This window comes from Phalangium opilio, unplaced genomic scaffold (assembly GCF_054372755.1).
Source record: "Phalangium opilio isolate 3A_F unplaced genomic scaffold, DU_Popi_V2 ptg000013l_1, whole genome shotgun sequence".
NCBI lineage: Eukaryota > Metazoa > Arthropoda > Arachnida > Opiliones > Phalangiidae > Phalangium > Phalangium opilio.
The window spans coordinates 9,582,066-9,594,246 of NW_028324148.1; the positions used below are offsets into that span (position 1 = coordinate 9,582,066).

The 12,181-nt window shown below is 39.2% G+C and overlaps 2 protein-coding genes across 2 annotated transcripts; both read left to right on the forward strand.

The window, feature by feature from the left end:
- The first annotated feature begins 741 nt into the window (after nt 1-741).
- On the forward strand, nt 742-1,429 carry LOC149708874 (deoxyuridine 5'-triphosphate nucleotidohydrolase-like). Its single transcript, XM_089864372.1, has 2 exons — nt 742-1,205; nt 1,261-1,429. The coding sequence occupies exons 1-2, from the start codon at nt 1,040-1,042 to the stop codon at nt 1,284-1,286; spliced, it is 192 nt and encodes a 63-aa protein (XP_089720498.1). The 5' UTR covers nt 742-1,039; the 3' UTR covers nt 1,287-1,429.
- An 18-nt stretch (nt 1,430-1,447) lies between these two features.
- LOC149708875 (uncharacterized) lies at nt 1,448-2,919 on the forward strand. Its single transcript, XM_089864362.1, has 2 exons — nt 1,448-2,190; nt 2,248-2,919. Exons 1-2 carry the CDS (start codon nt 2,043-2,045, stop codon nt 2,601-2,603), a joined length of 504 nt encoding a protein of 167 aa, XP_089720488.1. The 5' UTR covers nt 1,448-2,042; the 3' UTR covers nt 2,604-2,919.
- The last annotated feature ends 9,262 nt before the right edge of the window (nt 2,920-12,181 follow it).

A 12,181-nucleotide genomic window follows, 5' to 3' on the forward strand; every position in this document is an offset into this window, starting at 1 on the left:
AATTATAATACAAAAATACCACGGATCCTGGCATAACGGGATTTTCCCTGACGAACCCTCCGGCCAGATAAGGATGGATCTACCTTACCACGCCAATCTGGACAACATTAGAAAAAATAGACTAAAAAGAAGTCAACAGTACATCACGGTACGACAATATTTTCAGAAATGCCTATAATTCGATCTTATGTTAACTGGAATATCTTCTTTTAGGTCCAAAAAATTCCCTTGCCAGTGGAGGGTCAGGCTGAGGTGGGCGATATTTCTAGACTTCCTCGGTATTGAAGTTGCCACCCCGATAACAGACGCATCGCCTAATCCATCGCCGGTCAATCCGCCGTCATTCGTGTTAGCATCGAGATCGCTTGAACCGACAATCGTACCTCACCTAACGGTGGAAAATCTAAATCCACCCATCTTACCAAGCACCACCACAACCTTCGAGTCACCCCCATCATCTTTTGATGTAAACCCTCGAAAAAGGACTAGGGTGACAGCAGGGGCGTGCCACCATGAGCCAAAATGTTCTACTGGAGCGGGGGCAAAATGGCTGCCTAATGTTAAAGTCCCATAGAGTTGAAAATTTGAGCGGGGGCCTTCGCCCCCGCTGCCCCCGAAGTTGGCACGCCCTTGGGTGACAGGGTTGGTTGATCCTAAAAAAAGAAGAAACAAACCGATCGACGAGACACCTGAACTACAGCGGCAGATAGATCTAATTTTCTAAGCTTGGGTGGGGGGGGGGGGAAATGTCGAGACTCTTGACTGTCCTAAATTAAGTATTGTTGACTTTCTAAAGCTTTCAGATTAAATTTATGGATGAAAAAATTTAGTGCCGGTATTTAACTTGAAAATAAAAATTTTATTCGAACTTGTGTGTTTACTAAGTGGATATAAATAGTATAAATAAGTTCTTCCATCATTACACTTTCGCTATCCTTTGCTACTTTTCGTGTTAACTATTTGTCAAAACCCGCTTGTAGGTTTTTTGCCCCACGTCTCATTCTAACTTTACCGTCTAGTAATCAGTTTTTATTTCTAAATGAATACCTTAAAAGTAGTTAAAGTTAAAAGTACAAGGGCATCGATTAATTCTGCCGGGCTAGATCTTTACAGCGCGCATAATGTCGTTATTCCTCCATTTTCAACGGGGATGATCGAAACAGACCTCCAAATATGTGTTCCTGAAAATTGTTATGGTCGCATTGGTATATACTATTTCGCCTGTGTATGATTATATATTTATAAATAAAACTATTCTAGCCGGGAGATCGGGACTAGCCTTATAAAAGTCTATTTCGGTTGGAGGCGGAGTTACGGACCGTTATTACACCGGCAATGTAGCAGTTATTTTATTCAACCATTCAAATGTAATGTACTTTGTCGAGAGAGGAGATCGCATAGCTCAGCTAATTTGCGAGCTTATAGTAAAACCTGAAGTAGAGGTTTGCCAAGTATGCTTACTATAATTTGTTATATATTCATGAAATCGACTTACCGTTTTGGCTCACTTTAGACTCTCGAAAAGACGGCTAGGGGGGACTGACGGCATTGGTTCATCAGGAAAATAAAATGTGGAATATGGTTTATTGGAATAAAGATTTATTTTCATTCTATCTTGATTTTCTATTAAAAACAACTATAATATTTTAATCTTGTTTATATAGATTAACAATGTAAACAAAACTTGAAGAATACCTTCGCTAATATTTCCGCTAAAATAACTAATACCACTTTCATATCGAAAATTTATGATGTTAAGACGCGGTTTGATGTTAAAACGAAAGTGCTGTAAGGACCCCAAACAAATGTTAAAGCTGAAAATACAACTCAGAATATAATAGCATGGAAATCCATATTACAGACCCATTCCAACCAGACCTTCTTTTTTAAAATAACTATAATATTTTAATATATCCTTAAAGCTACGTGATTTATTTTAATATATTCTTAAAGCTACGTGACCAGAGAAGGCGGTTAAAAAGGCCAATACCCCAGCCTTTGAGAAGTTTACCATCTTTCACAATGAGTTGGTTGGTATTCACATGACAAAAAAGAAGTTGGTCCTAAACCGCCCCATCTACACGGGGTTCGTTATTCTGGACTTATCTAAACTTCTGATGTACCAATTTCATTACGATGTAATCCAGAGACGATATGGGGAGAGCGCGAAATTACTTTTCACAGATACTGGTATGAGGTTTTTAAGGTGTTTACCCGATTTTAAACTAAACCAGCTTGTAATTACAGACAGCCTCACGTACTGCATCCAAACACCTGACCTATACGCCGATTTCGCCGCTCAAGCGGACTTGTACGACTTTTCTGGTTACCCTCGCGATCACCCGCGTTTTAGTGATGCGAACAGGAAAAAACTTGGAAAATTCAAAGACGAGCTACATGGCACAGCGATTGAACAGTTTTGTGGTCTAAGACCCAAAATGTACAGTATATTATCTGCAAAGGGCGAAAAGAAGACTTGTAAATGTGTATGCAAGCTTGTGGTCAAGAAGAATGTTCGGCACGAGCAGTACCGCGACTGCTTGTTTAATCGCGTGTTGACTGTTGCGGAAATGACTCAAATCGTGAGCAACAAAAGGAAATGACTCGATTCGTGAGCAACAAACATGTTTTAACAACGGTGAGACAGAATAAACTATGTGTTAACCCTCGCGACGACAAGAGGTTTATTTTAGATCAAGGAATATGGAGATAGGGAAGTTTGGTCAGTATAGGAATCTCTCTTCACGAAATGTAGCAGGTCACACGACTTATATTCGGCGTTAGTTTGAACTGCGCAGGAAACCGGTAGTGCCGCCTATCCTCAGCACGATGCGCGAGAAAAGTGCGGCGCGTGCGCACATGCACATCCACGCCGAAAACGGGATTTTTGGGCGACCGGAGTTATAGCGTTACACGAAGCTTCCCTACCTCCATATTCCTTGTTTAGATGACGTGAATGTCTCTCAACTAATCACACTCGTAGATAAATATATATATGGTTTAAATTTAGTTTAAAAGGAGAATATTATTTGAATTTTAAATAGTTTCATTTCTTGTTTCATTTAAAAAAACTCAAACCCAACTCAAGCGCGTTCCAAATATATGAAACTTATATATAATAGTAAAAATCAATATGGAAAACCAAGAATTTACATTGAAATACGTCAAGCTCTCGTCCAACGCGTTTTCACCAACTAGGGGATCGAATAAGTCTGCAGGGTACGATCTGTACAGGTAAATATCCATATACATGAACTTTCACCATTTGTGTAAAACACTATACTTGTAGCGCAAACAATTATGTAGTGGCTCCTATGTCACGATGGTTAGTGAAAAACGATTTACAGATCGCTGTACCTGATATAAATTTCAAGACGTGATATAAATTTTAAATGTCGTTATTTACGTGATTTGACATGGATAAAAACGTACAAAAGGAGGCGATCGAAAATTCAGCGATCGCCTCTGAGCTGGTAGCAACAAAACCAGATCCAAAGTTGTACAGTAGTGAAGTAGTTGGTTCAACTTTAATTCAAACATTAATTGAAGCGTTGGAAATACAATGTGATCAATTTGTGATTTCTTCAAATTTACAATTAAGTGGAAGTGTTTTTGCACAACAAATTATTTCCGAAATATCAAAATTAGAGTCAATATCTGAAATTGGAGTATTAGATCAAGTTCCGACTTATTATACTTTCAAGGATGTAGATAGTGTAATTAAAGTTTTACGAGTGGAGTTGTATATATTGAAAAGGTCAGAATTAATTAAGGATAGGAATATTGTCCAATGTGAGGAATACCTACAAGCTCTTTTCACACTGCATGCTGACCTAATTAAAGAGGGAAGCTTTGTGATTAAACACATAAAAAGAACGACGATTGATGGTCGGACGGTGGTTGATCATCTGTCGTTTGTGTTAAATGTTGATGCGATTTTGGGCATGGAAAGATTAGAATTTAAACCGCAAATATAAAAATTTCGTCGATAATATGTTGCTTGATACTCGAAGAGGCGGAGTTGATGAAAGTTTCAGATCTTCGAAGCGGCTATTCCCGACGAAATTTATCAAGTACATAAAGTGCTAATTGATTTTTTAATTGATTCGACAAATGATAGGTTTACCGCATTAAAACTATGGTTGATGAACTACGGAACGTTCAAACGACTATCGTACTCTGAAAGCTTTCTTTCAAATATCTTAGCATGAGATTGTTTTTATGTCATTCCCTACAGTGTTCCTGTGAATCCTCAAATATTTTGGGTAATCCCACAATCGGCTATATTTAATCTAGTGATTAATATATTTCTTGGAATGCCGCCAATCCAATACATCTTAATGTCATCTTCAATCATAACTCAAACAATTTCAATGCGCATAACTCAATCTAATCCATTGATGAGACTGGTACCTGCGACACCAATTCCTCCGCAGAGTAATGAAATACTGAAAATTTTCCTTGCATTAGTATTCCCAAATCAGATTAGGATTTCAATTGTTCCAAGACAGGAAATTGATTATCCATCTTTGGAAGCGGTGTCTATCTTGGCACGCGCTCTGTTTTCTTTTGGGCCTACAGTATTTAATTTAACTGAACAATCGATTGTATTAATCGATCAGTTAACAAGTTCATACATAAAAGGATTTGGGCAGACATTACATGGTATTAACCAGAGGTCCGCCGCGCCATTAGATTTCACCATCGGTCGTCCAGGACCTGAATTTGATATGTCGCAGGTGAGGAATGATCCAAATACCGGTCAAGGATACGCTGGAATGGGTGTCGGATTTCTCCATCCTGGACTGAATTCACCTTATGATACGAAAAGAGAAAGACGTTCTTATTTTGATCTCCCTGACCTAGAAATTGTTGATCAAAGACCGTTAGTCGCGAACCGTTACCAATTTTTGATTTATTAGTACGGATGTTAAATGCAGCTAGAATATCATCATTCTCTGCTTTTATAACAAACTTGCGAACTTTCACAATTGATAGATTTGCATCTATTAATAGAATTATGAAGTTAGATCTAGTCAGCGCATTTGCCATGCCGGATGCGGAATTTGGTTATCTTTCGAACGCGATTTTACGTGGAGACGAAAATGTGCATAGTAAAACGATTATACTTGAAGTTGACTTAATTTCCGTTTGGCATGCGTTCAAACGGATAATGTCTCCAGCAGGAATGAATGAGTTAGTGTAAAAGCAGCCAGAAACTGAGGCCTCGTTTGGACAGGCGATTTGCCTCCAGGCTCAAAGGGCTAGAATCTTTTTTGATGAACGTGATGATGTTGGAAATCTAGCGGAAATTTCAGCAAATTCAATACTTTCTGAAAATGCACCCGTTGCCGTAAAGACTATGTTTGACTTTCTCACTGTGAAAGGTTTTTCTACAATTGAGGAAATACAGAGATGGGTTTATGGCCATATTCGAATTGATGCGTTATTGACGCGTATGTCAAAATGCGCGTGGGAACAGATTCAGCGGAATAGGGATGCGTTTGCACTTACTCAGAGAGTTTTCATTAAACAGAAGAAAATAGTAATACCACATCCGTATGATCCAATAAAATATAGAGATGATGTTGAAATATTCTCGAATGTTGAAGATGCTATTGGAAGAACCATAATATTAAGTTATGCAGACATGAGGACATATGCCAGAAATGGAAATTTGAATTCAACAATTTTAGGCCACTGGGGTAGATGTTCAAATAACTGCCAGATATCTTAGACTGGTTTATATTTGGACGAATTCCATACCCCCTATTGGTATTAGAGAGAAAATAGGATTTATCTTCAATTCTGAAGTGACGGCTGGTAGACTAATTTCAACACTTGAATTAGAACCAGACGTCAAGGTAGTTTATGTACACTGGCTTGTTGATCATTATATAATAACTGATCAGTATTTACCCTTGTACCCTTCTTTCATTTTATCATCTTCAACATTGCAACGAACACCGTATATGATCACACAATCAGGCGATTGGACACGTTATCCTTTGAACATCTAGTTAATTCTCTAGTTAATTCTATATAATTACTCTGTTTCCCTTTCATACCGTATGCTAGGGCATATGCACTTATTTGGTATGGTAATGGTGGGGGGGGGTTAATAAACCATTTCGGAAGGTGTAATTATAATCAACTAACAACTTGTCCTTTGCATTCTGGATTACAGGAGAACGCTAATAACTTTCCGCTAGATAGCGCTGTTAATCGTCGAATTCTTATGTTTAACGAACCCAATTGGGAGCCCGCCGCAGAAGAAACTTTAAAAATGCTTTTCGGAGGAGACAACCTCGTGGCTCGCGTAAATAAGCCTTCGACGAACATCAATAGAACCCCGGTAATAATCTTGTCTAACCACTGTGTACTTGACCCTAATCGCTCTCACTGGAAAACCCGGGTGGCCCATTATGTATGGAAATCATGCCCCCACTTAAAAAATTTAACCCGTAAATTACATTCAATTGCTTTGGTCAGTCTGTTCTCTGAGTATGGACAACAAGAGGATGTAAGGGAATGTATTGAAAAAAATAAAACAAAATTGTTATTGCTTCATTAATTAAAGTGTTTTTATTGGATGATTTCTGAGAGTAGGATATTACAGATTTTTAGAACGTAATACAATTCTACAAGGAGAACTCAGGGAACACTTCGAATCTTCCATCCCAATATCGAAAGAGACCATTGGCAACTTGGCTAGATACCTATCTAAATACTCTCCACGCGGATCAAGGCTTGTACACGATGTCTATGCCACGGGCGACGATACCGGGCTTCAAATTCTTTCTAACCTCATTGATCGAAGACTCGGAGCACGCCGCGAACTCGCAGATGGGGTCATCATCATCTCGTTCCATGGAAGACACCTTCATGTCCTCCATATCTAGAAGAATATAAAAAATAAAACATTTCATAAAACTGACTAAGGATTTTAATGAATTCGTCAACTTTTAATACTCTTGACGACACCGATAGAGGAAAAAGGGATTCGGTTAATCAGGACATGACTTCTCTAGTTCTTGTTATAGAATATGACAATAATAAGCATATGTTATGTTTAAAATACTTCTGCACATATTTATAAAGATTTAAATTCGAAAATGATTCATTAGATTTGTGAATAATCATTCAATTTATTTCGTAAAAGTTCAATAAATCTTCAACCACATGAGATACGAATAAGGTTTTCCCCCCCTTCTAAACGGAGGGGTGTAGGAGGAAAAGGAACACGTCCGCGTCCGGAAACAACGCGTGAAATAATTTATACGACGGTGATGCTTTGCATTATTATATGTATCATGAAAATTGGGAAAAGCAGTTCTATCAGGTACCAGAAGCTCTGGACATTGTCCTAAAACGTGCGGTCAATATGACCAATTTTAACAGAGTACGAGGATACCCCTTGCGGGCTAGGTCCGTTGCACTCGTTTTGCGATACTTGTGACGTAGAAGGATATTACTATGGAGGATGTAAATTTCGCTTGGTATTGAATTTCTTTTACAATATCGCTATACGCCATGGTGAAATGCAGTAGACGGATATCCGCATCAAATCAGTTAGCACGCTATTATATGAAAAATGTTTTTATACTCGATCGTGTCGTATCTAACAAACGTAAGTAACAGAGAATGGCTATTATATGATCTTAAACAGACTCCTTTCCGTTGTCCTAGTCTTCGAGGAGATGCTATGTGCGCGAGAGTACAGGTATACTTCCAGGTTAACAAGCAGTAATCTTCATTCCGAAGTGACATCGGTTTTAGAGGAGAATCTTTTCCGGATTGATCAGGAGCATATGACAAAGGAGTCTCGGATGCTAGCTTCCACAATATAGAGGGCAATGGCACCCGCGTACGTCACAGCTGTAGCGGTATCGTTTGCCATAGAGGCGCTATCAGACATTATAGCAGACGATGTTTTTGGTGGACTATATCTGGCACCAAAGTCTGCTGGGAATTTTTTTTGTAATAACGGACTAACGGTGGATACTGAGGTTCGTCTTATCCGATCGCGACATAAATATACACAATATAATAACTTTATTCAAACAGCTGTAACCGTTGGGATTAAGATAAAAGGGGAATTTTGAAGAATAGTACCTGCACCGCCAATATTTTTTTTTGTTTTGTTAAAAGAAACTACATCTTGTGACTTCAACCTACTAAATAGTCAAATTAAGTCCAAACTAGCAGAGAAACCCAGGTAAGCCAAGGCTTAATTAACAATCTGTGCCCACTGGAATGATTGGGGTCGGGTTTTCAAAAGATAAAAGCAAGGTTTTAAAAGATGCCGAAACACAATGTTATATATGTGTTTTAGGGCCGAAACATTCCGTATTTCTTTTGAATTAATTGACTGCTACAAGAGGTTGGAAACGAAATCACTGTCTCTTACTTTTTGGGTTTTAAAAGATCGTGAGTGATTTCTTTTCCCAACCTCTTGTAGCTATCGTTTAATTCAAGAAGAAATTTAGGAAAAATTGGCACTGAAACACATTTTAGTTTTTTAATAGTGTATACGTTACTCGCTGGGTTTTTCATTATCAATTTTAGTCCCAAAAAAGATTAAAAAGCCGTTGAAATCCATTTTTTAACTCTAAAACTCGTTAAGCCTAGGCTAATTATAAGCAGACGATACGTATTTTTAAAAAGAGTTTCCAGACGCGATTTCCCAGATCTCCTTTCGAGACTTTGCAGCCACGCTATTGGTTGGAAAATAAAGTTCAAATTTCCTACGAGTGGTGGCACTGGTGTAATGATTTTGGTTAATAACCGTGACGTTCGCGGATCCCATTGCCATCTACATTATGGAAACTAGCGTCCGAGACTCCTTTGTCATCTGCTCCTGGGATTGATGGATGTTGGATAATGAAGGTCTTTATGTTCTTGAGGAAGACCGAAGCGTACGGGGTCTGGATCTTCCAATCACCGTGCAAGTTCTCGGAACTCTAAACCAAGGATAAAAGACAGTGCAGGTGGCTATCACGGAACACTTGTGACCTGTCGTTCGAGGAGGGAGATTACCCCTACGTGGCTCTTAAAGGAGCTGCAGACTACATCAAGCTCCTAGCATCGTCTTTCGTGACGATAGGATTGGAGAAGGCTGATATCGTGTACAGGTTCCTGGGAACAGAAGTTACCAACGCCGAGGACTACGGTTGCCCACGACTAGCCACTCTTGAGGGTGAAACCCCGAATCCTTGCACATTCCATAGGGACAGGAATCAGGACATTTGCAAACACATTATCGTCCTAACGCTGATTTACTCCACACTGCTGTTAGGGGTTGTTCTAATTACACCCATATGATTTTTAAAAACCATAACGACGGTATCTTCACTGACTGGTGGTTTAACTCCAACACTGACAAGTACTGGTATTCAAATCAATTTTGCGTATACAGGAACGAATGCATCCCAATAGAATAGAAACCAACAAAATACAATACGATAGATTACACCTTTAACGCTTTGAAAGACTTATGCTGGTTACGGTTATTTAGGCAACATACAATCTTGGAAAAAACCCACGTCCAGTTCGCATTGAGTTTGATTTCTAAACACCTTTTTCACGGTCACGTTTACGTAAGCTCGACCCTTTCTTTCATTAATATACCCGACCCCTGGAACGATAGCCCGGTCGTAATGAGAAGGTTTATAGCTTGGATGGTACCGACAAAAACCGCTTTTAAAATAAAGTGTCCCTTTCGGTGAAATGCGACGTCTGTTACGGGTATTACGGGGGATATTGCTTTCACGAAGAAACGGCCTATAGAAGTCTCTTAAAAGTGTTCTAAACTGTGCCTGTTCCAAGTCACGAGAATAAATAGACCTTGCCTCAAACATGGGACTCGCTTTCAACAATCTGACTGGTGGAGATCAGCGGACTTGGTCATGACAGTGCCTGTGGGGACGTCGCACCAGGACATGGGGCTCCGGTCAGGATTCAACAAGGTGATGGAGGAGTTGAAAAAAGTGTTGGAATCACCGACAACGAGACGTACAATCAAAAAGCGTTGGGTCTTGAAAGAAAAGTAATAGCCAACCCTGTAAAGCTAGATGATTTTTTGTACATAGTGGGCGTAGCTCGCTTACATTGCAATACTACATGGTGTTTAACCTTATGAGATATAATGCAAGGACTCATAGATCGCGACGCTTTACCCTTCTTAGTAACACTGATTTAAAATGATGGAATATCCAAGCGACGTCGAACAATTGGAACGCCCGGCAAAACGTCAGATGACGTCGAGTGGGACCAAGAATTACAAAACGCGTTCATTCATACAGAAACTTTCGTTTGTAAATTAAAATATTCTCGTTTGTAAATTAAAATATTCTCGCTTTTAAATTCACCATTGAACGAAAACGAATCAGCTATCTGAACCTCTACTTCTAAAAAGACGAAAAATACAACATCTTCGTACCAGGTCAAACTAATAGCCTCATTGCTACATGTTTTTCAAACGATGCGACTAGAAAAATATAGGATATATGCATTTTAGGCTCAACATTTCTGGTATCAAACGACCCAATTAAAAGTATCACGTCTAATCAAACCCTGAAAATCGGTAAATTTATATAAAAAGGTGAACTCTAATCCGTTCTTAAGAAGAAAATATAACGACCTTGGGATACTTTTCCTCGAGGAACTGGGTAGATTTAAGAGTTATTTAATGAAATTAAATTATTTGCTATGAAAGCCGAATTCTCCCTTTGAAGTTGACATTTTTAAAGTAGTGACTTTATTTGGGGACTACCATACTGAAGATCAACATGAAATATTTATTAGGCAAGCGGTTTTCTTTGGTGGAGTTGGCAGGTATTTATCCAAAAAACTTCTCATCTTGGTGAATTTTAAGGTAAATGTCCCCCTCTCGGATCAACATCACCTGTTCCCAATCATGCCTTGAATTACTGAAGCTGATCGACTATAGCAGGTATAAATGGATTTTCCGTGGACGGGGCTAAGTATATTTCCACCAGATATCATTAACATGGTCTTGTCATGGTATGGTATATTTATGTAAATTATTTCATGGTTTTTATGGGTCTATTCTATTGTGATTCAATAAGTATTTTTTGTAAAGAGCGAATAATCTTTCTGTTAATTCTCTATGTGAAGGATTTACCACGAGAAGGTAGACCACCGATCTTAAATGATGCCCAGGGACGACGACTGGCAAGAGAGGCTCTTCGTAGGCAGAAGCTTGCACTACGAAACATGGGTCATATGTGGGAAGACGTAAGTAGTACAGAAAAGAGACGTGGGTGGCAGTGACACCCAGTTGACGCCTGATATCAAGATGGCGTCCTCAAACTTTTAGCCAGATTTTTTTTCTTTTGGCGGGGAAAAACCCGGGGGAAGCAATGACCCCTTCACACCATGTTGACTTTGTGACTGGCGTGGAAATTCGGAGGGTAAATGCCATGGCGTCGGTGGGGAATTAGAATTAAGAAATGCAGGCGTCATGTTAACATTCGGCGTCGTGGTTGGTGAGAAAATATACATGATAGGACGCGTGATAGGATGGTCTAAAAGACGGGGTACGTTTAAAGATAAGTTACAACTCTCTAAACCTTACTCCAATACGTTGAATTGTACTGGATATACACAGCCCATCATACTGAAACGGAGTCAGTCAAATTGTAAGTACTAATTTTCTTTTTTAACATCCGAGTTAAGCCCTGCCAGTTTCCCCTAAGATATATAATCAGTGTTCGGTTAATTTTAGCCTCATTTATCGATATGGATTTAAGTATGAAACACCCATTTTCCGGACTCGTAGCCGGGGTCTCGGGATGTGGGAAGTGTTTTTGTAGGAGAGTTAACTAAGCATAGAGATATATGTATTTCACATACCCCAGAAAGAATAATTTGGTGTTACACTGAATATCAGTCGAAAGTTTTTAGTACCATACTACCCCATACCCCAAACTTGGAATTCCATGAGGGATTATAGGATGTTAGCACCTTAAATGCTAGTGTGAGGCTTTAAGGCTAACACCCAGGATAATCATAGATTAAGAACCGGTAACAAGCAGCGGTATTCGTACAGAAATGATGGCTATCCTGGAAGCGAACTTTTTCAGGTTCAAGGGGGAATGGATAATTAACGAGCTCTCAATGTACTTGAAGGAGACGGCAGCCTACGACGTATGGATTT